Raw genomic sequence first — 21362 nt, forward strand, 5'->3', positions numbered from 1 at the left:
GGATTTGAACACTCTTAAATCCGTTTATTTGTCAAAAACCCAATTTTGCCCGGAGTATGCGGGAATGATAAAATGTTGAAGAAAGACTTTTACAGAATCTTGAATGACAATTATCAAGAAAAGATTAGTGTGAACGTGGTGAAGAGTTTTGATGAGTTGTTTGATATGGCCAAAGAATTCGAGTCGCTCATCTTGAAAAAGAGTGGCTTTACCTTAGGCAAAAAGAAGTTTGAAGCTACTAGTCATTCGAACTTTTCTAACAAGAAGCACAAGAAGGGCTCCGAGAGTGTTGGTAGTGTGAAGAAGGGTGCTTCCGGCGATTTTACTTATGCTTGCTACAATTGTGGGCAAAAGGGGCATATGGCTCGTGAGTGCCCGAAACCATCATCCACAACCAAGCTTACTTGTTTTAATTGTGGTAAAGAAGGGCACAAGAGGACGGAATGTCCCGATTTGAACAACGATCAGGTTAAGAAGTTGGAGAAAGGGTGGGTAGAGCTAGGGGACGTAATTATTTGATGACCAATGACGAGGCCAAGCAATCAAACCAAGTTGTCTCAGGTACTTTCATGGTTAACTCTAACCCGGCAAAGATATTATTTGATAGCGGTGCTAATTTGTCTTTTGTGTCGCCTCAATTTGTGCCTAAGTTAAATAAATCGCTAGCTAAGTTAAGTCATCTGGTAGAAGTCAAAATAGCGGATGGTAAGACAGTGCTAGGGGTTGACGTGTGTAAAGATTGTAATATTGTGTTTGGTACCGAAACGTTTAAAATCGATCTCATTCCGATGACTTTGGGTGAGTTTGATATTGTTGTTGGTATAGATTGGCTCGATCGTTATAGAGCCGATATTGCATGTCATGATAAGTTCATTCGTGTTAAGACCCCAAGTGGGGGAGAGTTGATTATTCATGGTGATAAGCCAAGAAGACTAGTACCATTATGCACTTATGCACGTGCACGGCGTTTTCTTAAGAGTGGTGGTTTGTTTTATCTTGCCCACGTAGTCGATACTCGTGATGAGCCACCACCCATTCGTGAAATTCCGGTGGTTAATGAATTTGATGATGTTTTTCCGGATGAGTTACCGGGTGTCCCGGCGGAAAGACAAGTCGAATTTCGCATTGAGTTGGTTCCGGGAGCTACTCCCATTGCTAAAACTCCTTATCGTTTAGCGCCAACGGAAATTCAAGAGTTGTTAAATCAAACCCAAGAGTTGCTTGAAAAGGGTTTTATTCGACCGAGTTCCTCGCCATGGGGTGCTCCGATTTTGTTTGTGAAAAAGAAAGATGGTAGCATGCGGATGTGCATCAATTATCGGGAGTTGAACAAAGTGACGATCAAGAATCGATATCCATTGCCTCGGATTGAGGATTTATTTGACCAACTCCAAGGTGCAACCTATTTTTCTAAGATTGGCTTACAGTCCTGCTATCATCAAGTGTGGATCCGTGAGGAAGATATAGAGAAAACGGCTTTCCGAACTCGTTACAGGCATTTTGAGTTTGTAGTTATGCCTTTTGGTCTTACGAATGCACCGGCGGCATTCATGGATCTTATGAACCGAGTGTGCCAACATATGTTGGACAAGTCGGTAATCGTGTTCATTGACGACATACTTGTTTATTCTAAGAGTATGAAGGAACATGAACACCATTTGTGTGAAGTGTTGAAGACGTTGCGGAAGGAGAAGTTGTATGAAAAATTCTCCAAATGAGAATTTTGGCTAAGGGAAGTTCAATTCCTTGGCCATATTGTGAATAAAGAAGGTATTCAAGTAGATCCGGGGAAGATAGAAACGGTGAAGAGTTGGGGACGACAGACTATGCCTACGAAAATTCGAAGTTTTCTCGGATTGGCCGGTTATTATCGTCGGTTCATCCAAGACTTTTCCAAAATTGCTTCTCCTTTGACGAAGTTGACGAGGAAGAACACGAGATTTAATTGGGAGAACGAGCAAGAAATTGCTTTTCAATTGTTAAAAGAGAAGTTGTGTCAAGCTCCGGTGTTAGTATTGCCGGAAGGGGTAGAAGACATGACGGTTTATTGTGATGCTTCTTTAAATGGGCTCGGGTGTGTTCTAATGCAAAGGGGTAAAGTCATCGCTTACGCCTCTCGACAATTAAAGGAACACGAAAAGAGATACCCGACTCATGATCTTGAATTGGCTGCGGTGGTACATGCGTTGAAAATTTGGCGCCACTATTTGTATGGTGTCAAGTTTACGATTTATTCGGATCATAAGAGTTTAAAACATCTCTTTGATCAACGAGATTTGAATTATCGTCAACGTAGGTGGATGAATGTGGTAAAGGATTATGATTGTGAGATACTTTATCATCCGGGTAAGGCGAACGTGGTCGCGGATGAGTTAAGTCGAAAGAGTCAACATCCGGCCATACGAGTAGGGTCGTTACGCATGGTTATTACTAACGAATTTCTTGTTAAGCTTGGTGAGATTCAAATTGAAACTTTTGTTAACAACAAGCATGAGGAACGAATCGTGAGGCAAACGGAGTCTATTACTTTAGGCCCGCATGGTTTGTTGTCTTTTCAAGGAAGAGTGTGGGTGCCTAAGATGGGTGGTAACCGACAAGTGCTACTTGATGAAGCACATAAGTCAAAGTATCCATTCATCCGGGTGCAACAAAGATGTACTTTGACTTGAAGAAAGATTATTGGTGGCCCGGTATGAAACGTGATGTAATTAAGTATGTTGAACAATGCGTCACGTGTTTGCAAGTTAAATCCGAACATCAAAAGCCGTATGGTAAGTTACAACCGTTGGAAGTCCCGAAATGGAAATGGAGCACATTACCATGGACTTCATTACCAAGTTACCAAAAATGGCGAGAACCCAATATGATACGATTTGGGTGATAGTTGATCGATTGACGAATAGTGCCCTGTTTCTTCCCATTCGGGAAACGATATCATCGGAGACTTTGTCCAAGTTGTTTATCAAGGAGGTGATATCGAGAAATGGGGTTCCTATATCGAGTGTTTCGGATCGAGATACCCGTATCACGTCTCGATTTTGGAACAAGTTTCATGAAGATATGGGTACTCGATTGAAAATGAGCACGACGTATCATCCTCAAACGGACGTTCAAACCGAACGTACGAATCAAACGTTGGAGGATATGTTAAGAGCGTGTGTTATTGACTTTGGTGGTAGTTGGAATGAGTACTTACCATTGGTGGAATTCTCGTACAACAATAGTTATCACACTAGTATTGGAATGCCACCTTACGAGATGCTTTACGGGCGTAGATGTCGAACTCCCATTTGTTGGGGAGAAGTGGGACAAAGAGAAATCGGGAGTACCGATTTGGTTTTGGAAACGAATAGTAAGATTGAGATGATTCGGGCTCGACTTAAAGCGGCGCAAGATAGACAAAAGTCTTATGCCAATAAAGGTAGGAGACCGATTCAGTTTCAAGAAGGTGACATAGTGATGCTTAAGGTTTCTCCATGGAAGGGTGTTATTCGGTTTCGCAAGCGAAGAAAGTTAGCTCCTCAATTTATTGGTCCTTTCAAGGTTTTGGCTCGTGTTGGGGAGGTTGCTTATAGGCTAGAGTTGCCCGGAGAGCATGCGGGGATCCATAACACATTTCATTTTTTCCATCTCCGTAAGGGTCTTGCGGATGACTCGACTTGGGTGCCGTTAGATGAGATTGCGTTGAACAACAAATTAGAGTATGTTGAAGAGCCGATTGCAATCGTTGATGAAAAGGTTAAAATGTTGCGAAACAAAGAAGTTAGAACTTTCAAAGTGCAATGACGTCATCGAAATGGTTCCGATTTTACATGGGAACCCGAAGAATTCGTTTTGGTTTATCTTCCGGCATGTCATGCGGCTTGGATTACGAGGACGCAATCCGAATCAAGTGGGGGAGAGTTGTAAGACCCAAGTTTGAATTATATACTGTAAATACTGAATCTGCTGGCGGCTTTGAGTTTCTGTTTTAAGCCGCGGCGCGGCCAAATGGCCAGCGATGCGGCTAGGCCTTGACGGAAATTTCTTCTTTTTATTTAATTATAAGAAGGGCAATTTGGTATTTTTACTTAATGGACGACTTTAAGGCCCCAAGATCAGTTGGTGGGGTGTCATTACTTCCTTTTCACCTACCTTATCTCTTCCAATTCAAGTTTAGAGAGAGAGAGAGTGATTTCTAGTGAGAGAAAGCTCATTTGGTGGAGAAGAAGACCGAATCTTGCCCGAACCCAAGTTTTAAAGTTGTTCCTTGTGTCTCTAGCTGCACTTTGATAGTCTTGGTAAGTTCTAACTCTATGTTTTGAGTTTCAATTGGTTAACGGCTAGGGCTTTGGGTTACTAGAGACTTGTATGACCCATTTGGGAGTAAAATGGGTAAATTTGGGTTATGTTGATGTAAGAAAAACCCTAATGGTAATAATCTAGGCTTTGGTCTTGTAAAATGAGATTTGTAAGTATTAATTGTGTTGTGAGGCATTAACACACTTGTTTAATGTCGAAAGAATTGTAAATGGGTCATGTTTGACTAAAGTTGTTAGGGTAAGTGTTAAAATGGGCCAAATAGGTAATGTTGACCTAGTTTGGGTAAAATGGGTATAAGAAGACTCAAAATGGGGTTAGTTGATGATGTTGGACTACAATCACTAGCTTATAGTGATTTATAGTGGGTCTTGGCCAGTTATGGGCGGTATTGGGTGTAAGTGAATTATTTAATGCTTTTGGGTCATTAAATACTCAAGAGTGAGTATTGTGGTTAATTCCACTAGTTGCGTATTTGAATGTGTACTTATGTACTAGGTACTTTGCTCGAAGCATACGGAAGCATTAAATCACCACCGACGTGTTAAGGTGAGTGGAATAATTATATGCGTGCATATATGATGTATTTATTTGTGTAGTATGAGTTGTGAAGTGTCGACGTGTTAAGACACCACTACTCACGTGGCGAGTGAAGTGTCGACGTGTTAAGACACCACTCGGGAGTGAAGCATCGACGTGTTAAGATGCCACTTCGAGAGATGTAACGAGTGAAGTGTCGATGTGTTAAGACACCACTCGGGGTGAAGTGTCGACGTGTTAAGGCACCACCAGGGGTAAAGTATCGATGTGTTAAGATGCCACCCGTGGGGTTAGTGTACGACGTGTTAAGTGCACTAACGGTTGTTATGAACGCCGATGGAAAATTAAAGTACCATTCCTTGTACGATTGGTTAACCATGGTTGTGAGTTGTATTGTAGCATATTATATTGTACGAGTTGTATGCTTTGCTACGCTAGCTTATGTGGTTGAAGGTTTGGTATTATACTTGTGATAGTATGATTGTTTATATTGCTAGCATGTATGCGGTAAATGTGTAAGTGTTTGCAAGTAAGTAGATTGTATATGTAATCGTATAATTATTGCATTCACTAAGCGTTAGCTTACCCTCTCGTTGTTTACCATTTTAGGCTCTGGCGTGGATAAGGGCAAAGGTATTCAATTGGATTAGTAACTCTCGGGAATTATAGCTTTGGAAGTTCGACCAAGTTATGGGTAGTTTAAGCCTCAAACACCATGCTCTAATTGTCGTTTGGAAGTTAAACTTTTTGTGGTCGAAACTTGTATTTTGAATTGTAACGAGCAATGATGCTCGGTGGTCAAATATTTGAATGGGAGTCTTAAAATATGATAACTTTGTTTATTAATGTGGCGTGAAGCCTTTTGAAGCGTTGGATCTTATGTTATGGAATTTGGCACTTGTGTAAATTAATAAGGTTGGAATTTGTAACAGGGGCGAGCCGCGCCGCGGCCCTCAGGGGCGCGCCGCGGGTTAACAAAGGAAATGGAGGTCGAGGGTTTTCATATTCTTGACTTCCTGAAACTGTATTAAGCCGCGCCGCGGCAGGTCAGTCCGCGCCGCGGGCTAAGCCTGACAGGCCAGGTTAACTTTTTTATAAAAAAAAAAAAAATTCGTGTCAATTTCGGGTTGGGTTGTTACAGCAAAACGACCATTTTTTGCACCCCCCTTAGTATGTAGGGATAATTACCCTTCGATTGATATATAAAGATATGATGTGTTCATTACTAGTCTTTTTTTTTATTTGTTAATTATATTATATACTTTTTCTGTAAAATATAAGTTCAAAATAGTTTTTCTTTTAACTAAAAATCATGCTTTGTTGGGTAAATGGCTTTGGCGGACTAAATTGGAGCCCAACTCACTTTGGGCTACAACCATTAAAAGTAATCATGGTGCTAACGGGCTACTTCTTCCTTCGGGCCTTAACGGGTCAAAGGGAAAAAGTGGCGTTTGGCTTAATATATTGTGCACAGGTTATGATGTTGAAAAGGCAGGAATCGATTTCGGGAACTCCTTCTGCAGAATCATAGGTGACGGATCAAAATCAGCTTTTTGGACAGATTGTTAGCTTGGCGACGTCCCCTTAAAATCCAGATTGCCGAGAATTTTTCAACTCGAGCAGGAACAGGCTGCAACAGTTCGTAACGGAGTTCGATGGTCAGAAAATGGTTGGGAGGCGACATGGAATTGGCAATGAGAATTTAGCGGTAGAACACAAGGAGAACTCGATGATTTAAAAGCACTATTCGACGGGTTTCAAAAAAAGGACGTAGATATAGATTCATGGTCTTGGAGGTTGGCAAATAATGATTTCTTTACAACAACAAAAATTCACAAACCTAATTGACGAGAAACTTCTTCCTTTTAATGGTTCACGTGATGCCACATTAAAAAATAAATTGGTTCCTTCAAAAGTGAAAATCTTCATATGGAGGGTATTAAAACGTCGTATCCCGATCCTTACCGAACTCGACAAAAGAGGTATTGACTTGGATACCGTTAGATGCCCTTTGTGTGATGACGATGTAGAGACAATTGAACATTCGATGATATTTTTCCGGCATTCGATGGATATATGGGAAAGGGTCTATAGATGGTGGAACTTGGGATCGGTGACAAATCTTAGCGTTAACGAGGCGTTCGGTGGTAATTGCAATCAAACATTTTCTTTCTTAGGATCTCAAATTTGGCAAGCTCTCGAATGGACTTGTAGATATCTAATTTGAAAAAATCGCAATCGGAAAGTATTCACAAATTCGGGTTGGAACGGTCCGGGCGGTCTAATGGAAATTCAACTTCTCTCCTTTGATTGAATCTCCTCGCGTTGCAAACAAAAAAAGATCGAATGGCTACAATGGTTATTTAATCCTATTTCTTATTGTTTAGTGTAATTTCTCTTTGTAATTTGTAATTTATGTAAGGGTGCGCTCTTTGCAACATTGTACGTCGAGTTCTCTTATTGCCCAAAGTCTTGTGATGGGTGCTATTTCGTGTTGTGCTTAAAATTCTCGTGCTAATAAAATGTTTGCCTTCCGAAAATGTTATACAGTAATTAGTTGTAGAAGTAGTTTTGAATTTTGTATACTAAGGGTCTATTTACTAACCACTTAATGGGTTGTTTTCGTACAACTCCTAATTTAGTAGTTAAAATTGTTGTTTCTTTGTCACTTAGTCTGTCATTTAATCTGGAAATTAGTCTGTTTTCAAAAAACATAAAATCACATAACCCTCCATAATAAGAGGCAAATGAAAACATAGACAAAATCAGAACAAAATAAGCAGCCCCTAAGATGTGCCAGTTTTTCTATGTGATATGTTATGTTTAATTGACATATTTTAGTGAGAATGTCTTATTTGTATTCTAAAATAATAATTTCACCGTTGATATAATGATATTGATGATAATGTTATATGTATCTCAAGTTAATTTTTTTCTTTGTGATTTTGTATTCTAAAATATTATCTCACCACCAATGTTAATGATAATGTCACATTTATATATTTTCTACTTTGTAAACATTGATTAAATTTCTACAGTCGATTTAGTAACGCAAACAAAATTAATTTATAATAATAATAATAATAATAATAATAATAATAATAATAATAATAATAATAATAATAATAATTATCTAATAATTTAATATTACATTTAATTTTGTTATTACTATTAGTTACAACTAGTTATTGAACCCTCGCTTCGCGCCGGGGGTCGATTTTTAATGTATTTTATTGCGTTTAGTAAAATTATTTTGTGGCTAACGATGATGTCGTTGAAGCGCAACTTGAGTCGAACTAAAAGGTATAACCCGTGAGAGATTTAAATGTTATTTTAAATTAACAATATATATGCATCTCCGCGTTTCGCTATGGAATTGTCGACTTTTAAAAATTTAACGCAAAATCAACGTGTATGAAAAGTACCCCAAATATTTAGCGTTTTTTAAAAAGCGTCCGTTTTGCGTATAGCTAGTGACATTGTGTTCCTAAAATTATTTCGAGTTTAACGATGGTGTCGGAAAAATTTAACTCGTTGCGAGCGAGAAGATATGACCCGTTGAATATTTGGGTGGAGTTTATTTAAGATTTTTTATGAAAATGGTTATTTGACACTTTACCCCCTGTTTGGGGGGTTGATTTGAATTTTTCAAAAAAGTGTGGGGGCCTTTGTTGGTAAAATGAAATTTAGTTAAAGTTTAAAAAAAAAGTGAAAAGTCGAAAATGCCCCTGGTACTATTCGTAACTTTTGTCTATTAGTTATTATGTAAATTAAGTATTAATTTTTTTATTTTAGTAATCAAACAAAACTAATTTATTATTATTATTATTATTATTTGTTATAAATTAATTATTAATATTAAATCCCCAAAGTGATAAACTTAAACTATTTTTTTTAAAGGAAGATATTACCCGTTATACTATTAAGGAAGGGTCTTGAACATTAAATTGGTTGACGTTATGCTGACGTCAATATACACTATGTTTCTTTCATTTTTATTTATCTTTTTAATCATTTTTACTTTTTCTATTCATTTTCTAAAATGATATTTATTTCAATTTTTTTTTATATAAAAATTAGAAGAGAATATATGTATTTTTAATTTTTAATAAGAGGATTTGTATCAATTGTACGTATTTGAATTGAAATTATATATGTTTAAAATGATCCATTTTTCGCTACAATGCGTGGAATAAATACCACTCATTTTATATATAAATTGACGAGAATTACATGATAATATGATTCAATAGTTCGATAAGAATTAGATATGAAATTTTCTCATTTGACAAGAAATGAAATAAGTTATTTATGAAAGCACAGTATATAAAATGTAATCGATTTATTCGTGATCATTTATGACCCTTTTATTGACCACTCCGTATTATTATTATTATTATTATTATTATTATTATTATTTTTAAAAAACTTAAAAGTTTTAAAACTTACAAAAAATTAGTGGGAAGCCTAGAGACAATCTGGGCTCCCACACCTCTAGCAATAGCAAAACCTATCATAGTAAAAATATGAGCAGCAGTACCTGCACTAATATATTGCGCCATCGAACTCTTCTGAACCTGCTTTAGCAAAGAAACAGCCTCCTTCTCTAATTCCCCCAGGGAAGAAAATGAGAAAGGAATGAAACCATAACCAATCGCCTGACAGCTAGATGCGTACTTGACCCGCTTCCGATGAGCCGCATCAACCACAGCACGTCCAGGGACAAAGTCAGAAAGCCCAGACTGCGTCAAAGGAGAAGACCCTGTCAAGTCAACACAAACATCGCGACCACAATCCCAGAAATAAAGTAACACATCTGCAGGTCTGAGGGCCCTGTCGTTCCCTCCAGACAACCCAATGTCAACCTCCTTTCTCGCTGAAATCCCAGAACGATAACAAACATCAACAAGGGAATCCCGAACAATATTATGTCGATGCTTAATACCCACCATACCAGCACAAGACACGGCGTGATCCCCGAAAATATCCCCAGTAAAAACCCTTGAACAGACAGAGCATGCCGTCGAGATAGAGAACAATGGAACACCTAACCGGTAGCACAACACACATCGGTAAGTCTTTGCGTTCATCGTCTGACCCAACCCCAAAATAGGGACTGCCCTTAGCCAAGCAGATGTGTGATCACCTTGCTGTGATTTCCATAAGGCCGATTGTCGGGGAGATAACGAAAAAGTGGATTCTGCAGAAGCGGTAACCTTTGTGAAATAAACATCTGCCAGTTTCTTCATGAGTATTGGGGAAGCGACCTCACTCGGATTACCTAAAATACCAAACCCAACCGTATTATTAAACAGACCCAATGCATCTTCAAAAGCACGACCAAGACCAACAATACCCGTATAACGTAAGAGCTTGGTCTGCAACCCAGCAGACTGTAATCGAGAAGCCAGAAAAGCATAATGACGAACATCTCCCGCAGAATAAACACCAAGCCCTCCAAATGCAAATGGCAAGGTGGCAAGCCGCCACTGCCAATCACCAAACCCAGGCCCTGAAGCAGTAACAATACGCTCCAAGGAAGATCGAAGGGCTCCATCGAAAGCGCGTTGAGCCGCCTCAAATATACTAGGAGGACAAGTACGCAAGGTAAAGTAGAGTTTAGAAACTCCCGTACATGCCCTAAGCAACAACAACTCACACTGAGGATCATCAAGCTTAGCAACCTTATCCATAAGCGCAATGGACTTGGTCACCCTTTGCATCACCAGTTCACTACTAAAACCAAGATCGAAAGTTGCGGGGGCCCCTAGCAACTTAACACCATTTAAAGGCCGATCAATATTAGGAGGAAAGACACCTACGTGCCTGCTGCGAGGGTCCTCCGTAGGCCAGAAAATTTCTATTTTTTCAACGTTTAGATGTAGCCCAAAACGAGGCCCATCCTCCATAATCAAATGCAAAACCTTCCCCACCACCAAAGTGTCCCCAATAATAGTGCCATCATCCAAATACCACGCCTGAAGACAAACCTCAAAATTATCTCTGATTTTAGAAACCAAGGGTTGTAAGACCAAAGCAAAAAGCAGCGGACCAAGGGGATCACCCCCTGAGAAGCAAAAATCAAAAAGCACCCCCTGAGAAGACCATAAGGTGTGGTTCCCATAATACAATCTGGCTGGATTAGAGTAGCAAAATTCAACCCACCGAGAAATGCTCGGACAAAGGCGGCGAACTTCACGTAACATGACCGTACGATCAACTAGATTGAAGGCATTTTGAAAATCAACTAATAACATAGAAAGGCCAACATCAGAGCCACGATCCTCAATCAACCGATTCACAGCATGAAGAATTGCCTCACCATCTGAAGAAACACCAACACCAAATTGAAGACCATCGAAGTAACTTCCCAAAGACTGGCCAACCATAGCAGCGCCAACCTTCGAAACAAGACATCGACAAACAGTACCCACAGCTATAGGACGAAGACCACCGCCGGGCTTGACAAGCGGTGTGAGGGGAGCACTAGCTATATACTCTCCTAATTCCATAGGGCACCTTTCAGCTAGAAAGAGATTAACGACCCCGGTAATAGAGCCAACCAACTCATCCGAGACTGCCACAACAGCACCACTCAAGCAATCCATAAGGTGTTGTGCACGTAAACCATCTCTACCACATGAAGTGCCCCGAGGAAAACTGTTAATCTGGCCCAAAATAACAGCAGAAGTCGTAACGAGGTGAAGGTGATCAACCGTCATATCAGGCAAGGATGGAGCTATAGAAGAAGGGTGCTTAGACAGCAAGTCCGCCAGTGTGGCATCATTATAAGGAGCAACGCCTGATGAAGAAAGAACACGAGCTGCAGCAGTGTAATGGCCATCACAAATCTTCCTACGACACTGCTTAATATTACGCTCTTCCAAATCAAGGACCTCATCATTAACCACTGACAACATAGGAGAATCCTCTGCCAAATACTCCCTCACAAGCTGTAAACTTCCACCCGCTGTCCCCCAAGGGCAAATAGCACGGGAAATATTCTCTTCCTGATGCCGACGCTTTATCGAAGACCTAGACTCACGACTACTCCGTGGCCGAAAGGTTTTAAGGGTACAAAGGGGTAACACCAACAAAGAGACCCAACTAGAAATGTCATCAGGCTTAGAGATCACCTTATCAAGAGCACCTTTCAAAACCCGAGAAAACCCCAAACGACACTTGGGAGGGATAGACTTAACCGTGCAAAACCCCTTAGAGAACAACCGATCAAGGAGAGCCACGTCAAAACCATCGTAATGATCACGCACCGAACCATCCTCAATACAAAGTCGAGCAGGAGAAGAGGGAGCTAGTGGCTTGGAAAAATTATGAAGCACAAAACGAATAACACAATTTCCCTCATCGGGGGTGTGATGACCCAGAAATTTCGACTAAATTTAAACTTAATCTTTGTATGATTAACATTTCCGACACGATAAGCAAAGTCTGTAAAACTGAATCTCAAAATTTTTGAATTACTTTTATATATTTAAATACCCTTCGGTTGTTTTCGACGATTCGCGAACAATTATATGTAAATAGATACATATATACTATAACATGAAAAGGTAACAATGTATTAATTGTTTGATACCGTACATTAAACTTATTGGTTTAAATATCTATTTGAATGTATATGATAAGTTGAAATATTTATTATTAAAATTTATTTTTAAATAACGTCCAATGTGTATTTAAAAACTGATTTATGTATATTAAAAAGATATATACATATATATAATAAACGATAGTAACATTCGTTTATTGATTCAATTGATATTTAGATAAGTTAACTAAAGCGTTTAAGATGAACCAGTTAAACACTAATTTGCTACAGTGTTTTCAAATTGCCACATTACTCAAAATGCTACAGTGTTTTAGAAAATCACTATTTGCTACAGTGAAATTGACTTTGCTACAGTGAATTGCTACAGTAAAATTTGACTTTGCTACAGTGAATTGCTACAGTAAAATTTGACTTTGCTACAATAAAACACTATTTCAAAATGAAAATGTATATATTATATATATATTAACAAATAGCGAGGCGATGATTTATAGAAGTAAATGACCAAAACATTTGAAAGTTTAAGTTATACTATGAGTGGTATAGTTTATGAATAATTTAAGGCTATATTTTGATAAAGGTACGTGACACGAAACGTAAAATGCAAGTGTTCTAAAGGTACGAAAGGACATTCGAAAAACCGGAACCGGGACATAAGTCGAGTGATGACGTACGACTTATCGGAACAAAAATTACAAGTCAACTATGCACGTGAATTTAATATAATATATAATTAATTATATAAATTATATATTATAAATATAATATAAATAAATATGTCGACAAGAGTCATGACAAAATCATATGTGAGCTGGAAAAGCTTCCCATGCGATCGCATGGGAATTACACTGTCCAGCCATGCGATCGCATGGCAACCCTGGACAGGCCACATCTATAAAAGCCGATGTTTTGTGCTTATGATTTCATTCCTACTCCGTATTATATTTATTAATTATTATTATTATTATTATTATTATTATTATTATTATTATTATTATTATTAAGATTAATATTATTATTAATCTTATTATTATTAGTAGTATTTGTATTATTATTAGTATTATACATAAAATACTACGACGAGGTCATGAGCGTGTCACTTTCAAAATATGTTTTCAAGCGGGATAGAGTTAAGGAAATTATGGGTTATTGCCATGGAGGTTCTGGATAATGTTCGGGGGTATATTTATGAATCAAATCTAGTGTTTATTATCTCCGTTACGACTTTATATGCTGCTAAGGTGAGTTTCATATGATCCCTTTTACTCTCTACATTTTTGGGCTGAGAATACATGCAAATGCTTTATTAACTGATTTACAATATTTATATGCGTGAGTTTCATTGATCCCTTTTTAATTGCTTTTGCAATATATATTTTTGGGCTGAGAATACATGCACTTTATTTTAAACGCAATGGATACAAGTACATACTAAATTCTACACTGAGTTTGAACCGAAAATCCCTTAGCTTTGGTAACTGTTAACTGCCAGTTATAAGAACTGGTGGGCGCGAGTAGTAGTATATGGATCCATAGGGCTTGATATCCCCGTCCGAGCTAGAGCACTAGCCTTTTAACGGACGTACGCTATTTGAGAAGCGTACACGTTGGTTTGCGTGTATTATTAAGATGATTATACAAAGGGTACAAATTATATAAACGTTAAAGTTTAGTTACCAGGGTGCTCAATTTTGTAGAACCGATTGATAAACGTTTCGGATGAAACAACTGAAATCTTGTGATCCACCTTTTATGTAAAACCTATTGATAAACGTTTTGAATAAAATAACTGAACTTTTGTAATCCACATTGATATACGGATTATGTGTAATATTAAAACTATGAACTCACCAACCTTTGTGTTGACACTTGAAGCATGTTTATTCTCAGGATTCTAGAAGTCTTCCGCTGTTTACTTATACGTGATACAAGATATGTGCTTGGAGTCATACATGCTATATACAAGAAACTTGCATTCACCAAACCATTACCATGTATCTTATTTTGACTGTATTGTCAACAGATGTATTATTGTAAACCATTTAAATGGTGATTGTCTATACGTAGGAATCATCAGATGTTAAAAACCTGGAATTTATATATTCATTTATGAAATACCTTTTCAAACGAATACAATGTTACAAAATGTATCACATAGAGGTCAAATACCTCGCAATGAAATCAATGAATGACGTGTTCGTCCATATGAATTTGGAGCGATCGTCACAGGGGGCAGCACATCCGGGCCCCTACCATGACGACACTTAGCACGTACCGTGTGTGTTTTGTAGCAAACAACACATAACCAAATTCCCATACGCCTAAAAGTAATATCAGCCTCAGTATAAACACCTAAATTAAAAGTAAGAGAATGTCGAGTGATATCCCGCGCATCGATACCACAATGACGATCACTAAGATGCTTTGATAAGAAATTATTATTATTATTATTATTATTATTGAGGTTGAACCGAAAACCTCTTATGTACATTGAACCTACTTAATCACATTATTATTATTATTATTATTATTATTATTATTATTATTAATTTTTAAAATTGTTGTTAAGATGAATAAATTCATGATAGATAGCAATTATATGTTCACTTTAAAATAGCATTTATTGAATTGAATACTAATACAATGTAGTAAAAAATATATATATATAAACATATTATATATATAATTAATTAATATAAATTCATATAATAATATTATTAATTAAATATAATAAAAATTATAAAGCTTATAGGAGTATCTTTCAATTTTCATTTAAAAAAGGGAACAATTCAGAGAATCTAAACAATCACAATAGAGCATATTTGTTGTTTTGAATGCAAATTTTATACTTGTATAGATCTCTTTTTTCTCTACAAAATCTATCTTTGTTGAAACTGTTGGTCCATCATAAGAGCAAAGTCCGCGAAACACACAAACCCATCTCCATTTTTATCAACACCGTTAATCATCCGTTTACAATCTTCTAACGAACACTCACCAAACATCTTAAACACTTCAAATAACTCACTCTCCGTTATCAATCCGTCACCGTCAGTATCAAAAAACTCGAACGCACTTTTAATCTCTCCGTCACTTAACGGCGTTGCACCAAAAACAACACTTTCAAACTCATTCAAGCTTATACTTCCGTCACCGTCTCTATCAATTTCATTCAACATTATCCTAATTTCCTCCAATTCGGCTCCGGATGACGACCCGGACGCTCCAATTCGGATCAACACGTTTTCTAATTCGGCTCGTGTGATTATCGAGGAACTGAACGATTGATTTGGTAATACGCTAGTCGGGTCGGGTGATCCGGATGAGGCTGAATTTGAGGAGCTGAATGATTCGGAATCGGATCGGGAAACGGAGTGTGATTTTTTTTGTTTTGATGATCTGAAAAGGTGTTTAGGGTTAAGGTTTTTGGTTAGTTTCATGATGAACAAATTAATTGATTACTAATTATTGAAAAAATAATGGCAGAAAAATTGGGGAAGATGAAAGGAAGGGATGGAAAGGAGGAGGAAGGAGAGTGGAAGATATAAAGAAGAAATGCATGTTGAGGTTCCAGGAAGTTTCCTAACATTTAACTATTTATATTTCTTGTTTTCTTGTTTTAATTAATTTTATTCTTTTTCAATGATTTCTTTTAAATAATTTGTGTGAGAGAGAAAGGATTTTGATTACGTTTGACACGTAACTAACCAAAGATTTAATTTAATTTATTAACTACATTGATCAAAACGAGTGAAATGACATGTGGAACCATGAATTTGTTTAAATGAAACAGTTTAATTATACGTTTTAGGTATTAGTTATCTTAAATGCTAAAGTCATTTAATTTAATGACTCGTGGATCCACATATTTCGACTAAAAAACTTGTCGTTGTTTTTACAAACATATTGATAAACTACTTAACTTGGTCAGAATAAATAAACTACATTTATTCTCCCACCATCTTCTTTCAATTTTCGTGACAATTATTATTTTCCTGTCATAAAAGCTACATTACAACATTATTGAGACATGTATTTCGCATACATATGTAACGTAATTAATCCCTCAAAGAGAATCCATAATTGAATAATAACTAGTCCGGACCGGCCCGCGCGTTGCGGCGGGGGCTTTCGGGCTGCGTATTTGATGTCGAACGAGGTGTATATAAAATAGCTTATATTTTACTAGGAAATACTATTAAATACGATACAATTTTACACAAGATATTTATTTATTTATAGAATGGATATACTTAAACCTTGCTACAACACTTATAGGCAGTGTACCTAATCGTACAGTAGTGTAGTTTTTAGTAAGTCCGGTTCGTTCCACAGGGAAATCTTTAAACAAAGCTCAACGCTATATTAGTTTACTTTTATAAAAATACAAATATATATATAAGTGATATTATTATTATAAAGGGGGGTTTTTACCGTTTAATGACCGGTTTGTCGATTTTAAAACTTTAGTCGCAGTTAAAACCTAATGTAAAATATAAAATAAATACAAGACTTAAATTAAAGCGTAAAGTAAATAACGATAATGAAATTGCGAATAAAAATGCGATAAAATAAAATTACGATAATTAAAAGGTACGATAATTAAAAGTGCGATTAAATAAAATAACAATAAATAAAAGTGCGATAATTAGAAGTGCAATTAAATATAAAATAAAGGAAATTAAATATGAAATAAAAGAATTATGCTTATTTAAACTTCCGTAATCATGATGTTTGACGTGTTGATTTTAGTTTTATGCCCTTGGGTTAATTGTCCTTTGTCCTGGATTATTCAATATGTCCGTCTGGTTTTTGTCCATAACAGTCCATCAGTCATAAATATAAATTGCAAGTGTCCTTGTCAAATTATTATTATACCCGAAGATAAATATTCCAACTAATTGAGGATTCGAATTGTAACAAGGTTTTAATACTTTGTTTAATGAATACACCAGGTTATCGACTGCGTGTAAAACAAGGTTTTACTACTTTGTTAACAATTACACCAATTACCCTTGAATGTAATTTCACCCCTGTTTTAATTATTCTAGTGGCTATTAATCCATTCCCGTGTCCGGTTAAATGAACGATTATTCGTACATATAAATACCCCGCCCATCGTGTCCGATCGAGTTTATATGGTAATTTATAGGGACGCCCAATTGTAAATCTTTATATTAACATTAACAAACTTTCATTTAGTTAAACAAATATAAAGCCCATTAATAGCCCATAGTCTAGTTTCCACAAGTGTCGTTCTTTTGTCCAAACCCCAATTATGGTACAAAGCCCAATTACCCAATTTTAGTAATTAGCCCAACATCATGATTACTTCGTTTTAAATAAGCATAATAATAACTTAGCTACGAGACATTAATATAAAAAGGTTGAACATAACTTACAATGATTAAAAATAGCGTAGCGTTACACGGACAGAATTTCGACTTACACCCTTACAACATTCGCTAACATACCCTTATTATTAGAATTATAATTAAAATTAAAATATAAATTATAAATATAAATATATTTACGTATGAAGAGGAAGAGAAAAAAAATGATGATTTTGATCAGAATTCGGGTTGCTTTATAGCCAGGGTTGAAAATTGGGGCTCCGCGACTCGCGGCAAAATGCCCTTAAAACTCCGCGAGTCGCGGAGATATATTTACAGCTCACACCCTTGGAGTTTCCTGCTGCCGACGGTTTTTAATATATATATATAATATATATATAATTAATATAATTAATTATATATTATATTATATTTATATATATAGTTAACTTGTAATTTTTAGTCCGTTGCGTCGAGCGTTAAGAGTTGACTCTGGTCCCGGTTCCGGATTTTCGAACGTCCTCGCGTACAATTTAATATCTTGTACTTTGTGTTTTGAATCTTGTACTCTTGTGATTTCGAGACGTTTCTTATCAATAATTGGAACCTTTTTGATTGTCTTTTGTTCTTTTGAGCTTTTTGGTCGTTTGCGTCTTCAAATCGTCGAATCTGTCTTCTGTCTTCACCTTTTATTATTTAAACGAATATCACTTGTAAATAGAACCATTGCAACTAAAAGCTTGTCTTTCTTGAGGAATAATGCTATGAAATATATGTTCGTTTTTAGCATTATCAAATATTCCCACACTTGAGCGTTGCTTGTCCTCAAGCAATATTGTCTTGAAATACTAGAATCACTTCTTTATTCTTCACACTTTGTACATCAGTGATTTCTATATGGCGGTATAAACAATGGTAGTAACGATATGGTTTACAGTCCCACATGACTATAAAAATTTAGATCCATTAAGGAAATTGGATCTTTATGAAAACATTTGATCTTTTGAAAATTAAATCTAGTTTTTACCCTAGATAAGTTTTCTGGAATAACCCTTTACCGGTGTTTGCAAAATATTTTTGTGGGTTTGGTGGGTTTCAGATTTGAAAATTTTAGCTCAAAACTTGCGGTTTTGTGTCACCCACTTGCTAACCTTGTATTTGGAAAGCAACACGTCCAGTTTACTTGTTCCGTATATTACCTTTCGGTAAACTACCGTCCGGTTGTAAAGGAAAGCGTTGAACAAGCAACTGTTAAGGCAATGTCCCGTGACATGCTTTTGATTATGGTCTATAACGTGTCGGACGCAATTACTATCCTTGGTAGGAGCAATAGTAAAGCTCACCCTTATAATTTTTCGGTCTGGCACAAGGTCCTGTCTTTGACCATGCTATGCAACCACCGTTCTTACGGTTGACACCCGATTTAGTTCAGGTGACCTAATGAATTCCAGGTGAATTCCTAGGATTTTACGTTCAATGGTAATGAACGCATTGAAAATAGGGTTTTCAGAAAACAAATCGGTTTGTATTTTTGATCAAAATATTTTCTCGTTTAAGCTCGAGTTTAGATATCATCGAATTCCATGAGTTTGTAATTCTCAATCTTTAAGGTCAATCTCTAGGATTGAGTAATATCAGTCTTAAAAGCTGATTTTTAATCTTTAAGGAGATTATCCTTTCTGGAGATCTGATTCATTAGTCTTATCCAGCTAATTTGCACGGTGCCTCCCCATTGTACGAGATAAATCCTTCTCATGGTTAGGATAAATCTGACCACTTGGCGACCCTATTTAATGCTGAGGTCCGTGGATTTCCAGCTGATTTTAGTGATGACTTTTCTAGATTTTTCGTCAACCTACAGCTGGTCTGGACGACAACTTCATGACCTAAATCAAGAAGCGCGTGTCTTTTTCGGAAGACTTTACTTCCTTTTAATGATGGAATTGATTCATCGTGTAGATCCATCTCTTCTTTTCTTTCATCGGGTAAAACAGTTTAGTTTAGTCCAAAGCAAAAGTATTTTCAGTTATTTGTTACAAATATATGTGGCATATGTTTAAAATAACTTGGTAAATTTTCCCACACTTGGCTTTTTATTTTTCTTTTTATCGTCCTCTATTCCATTTTAAATGAATTTTAACATTTTAGTTTGTTTCTAAATTTATGTCCTTTCCGAGGTAACAATAATTTCGGTGTTAAAACCTAGTTTTATCGTTCATAAATATGTATAAACATGATTTTGAATTCATTTATTTGAAAATTTTGAAAAATTTTACTAGAATTGGGTAGTCAGTATATAAGACTAGGGCTGTTCTTTTTTTTATCAGAGAGCACTAGATTCTAATACAACTACTGCTTTACTAGTATTTTAATGGTAACCAAGTGTTTAATATAAAAATTTTTAAAATCCGAAAGAATTTAACCCCTTCCCACACTTAAGATCTTGCAATGCCCTCATTTGCAAGAAATCAGTAACAATTTAAATTATTGAGGGTGATTTGTGTGAAAATGATTAAATTTTTACCAAAGTTTCCAAATATATTGGCGTTTGTTTGCTGAATGATAAATGGTGCACATCATTTGTTCATTCCGTCTTGTTGTTATTTCACATGTATTTCGCATCATTGTCGTCAAAATTACTTGCTTTTGCTGAACTTAATGCCAGTCTTTGAAAATGCGTTGTTTTACCCTGTTGTGTACATAAGATAAACTGCAAACATATATACATATTTTTGAAGTTTGGTATATTACCCCACATTCAAAAATTATTAAAATCTAAGAATAAAAGTTAGATAATTATAAAAATGATTACAATATTAACAAAAGTATTAAACATATCAATAATTACAAATTACAAAATAAAAATAAAAATAAATAAACTAAGGATGATATTGTTACCAATAGGGGTTCCACGCATAACCATAAGTGCTATAGAATGCTTCGGCAGGGTCATACGTAGGATATGGTGGCTGCATCTCTATCGACCAAGGAGGGAAGACGGGTTTCGGTGTAGGAATATAGTTTCTACCTATATGTTGGCAATGCGCTATGATCTGGTTCTGATGAACTTGCCAATCTTCAAATGCTCTCTGTCTAGCATTTTCGTATTCCTGAGAAGCTATAAACCTATGCATTTCTTGCATCTCATTCCCCCCTCCTACATTACCTTGTTCCTGGTTTCTCTCTACCTGTGGATGTCTACCATTGTATCGTACTGCGGCGTTATTTCGCCGCTTCAAAACTTTCGCACCATGGTATACATTTAAACCTATAGTGTCGCGGGGTTCCGGCTCTTCTACCAATAATCCCCCCCGACTTATATCCACATCGAGATATTCACCAATCAAAGTAATAAAAATACCACCTCCTATTATGCTATGTGGACGCATCCCTCGAACCATAGCTGATAAATAATAACCCACACAATATGGTATACTTACAGCGCTGTGTGGGTCTCGAATACACATATGGTAAAACAAATCTTGTTCATTTACCTTTTCTTTGTTTTTACCCCTTTGTGTAATCGAATTAGCTAAAAACCTATGTATTACTCTTAATTCGGCTCTATCTATATCCAAATAAGAGTAGTTTCCCCCTTTAAAACGGTGATGGCTTGTCAT

General features: G+C 36.5%; 1 protein-coding gene across 1 annotated transcript; it reads right to left on the minus strand.

Annotated features, from left to right (window-relative positions):
* Positions 1–15155: 15155 nt before the first annotated feature.
* LOC139877270 (polcalcin Cup a 4-like) lies at positions 15156–15938 on the minus strand. The gene has a single exon (XM_071864679.1). It carries the CDS (start codon positions 15847–15849, stop codon positions 15289–15291), a length of 561 nt encoding a protein of 186 aa, XP_071720780.1. The 5' UTR covers positions 15850–15938; the 3' UTR covers positions 15156–15288.
* Between the last annotated feature and the right edge of the window lie 5424 nt (positions 15939–21362).

Source organism: Rutidosis leptorrhynchoides, chromosome 11 (assembly GCF_046630445.1).
Source record: "Rutidosis leptorrhynchoides isolate AG116_Rl617_1_P2 chromosome 11, CSIRO_AGI_Rlap_v1, whole genome shotgun sequence".
In the NCBI taxonomy this organism is placed as follows: domain Eukaryota; kingdom Viridiplantae; phylum Streptophyta; class Magnoliopsida; order Asterales; family Asteraceae; genus Rutidosis; species Rutidosis leptorrhynchoides.

Bases quoted from the DNA above. Each gene is read 5' to 3' on its own strand.
- LOC139877270 (XM_071864679.1), bottom strand. From the start codon at position 15,849: ATGAAACTAACCAAAAACCTTAACCCTAAACACCTTTTCAGATCATCA.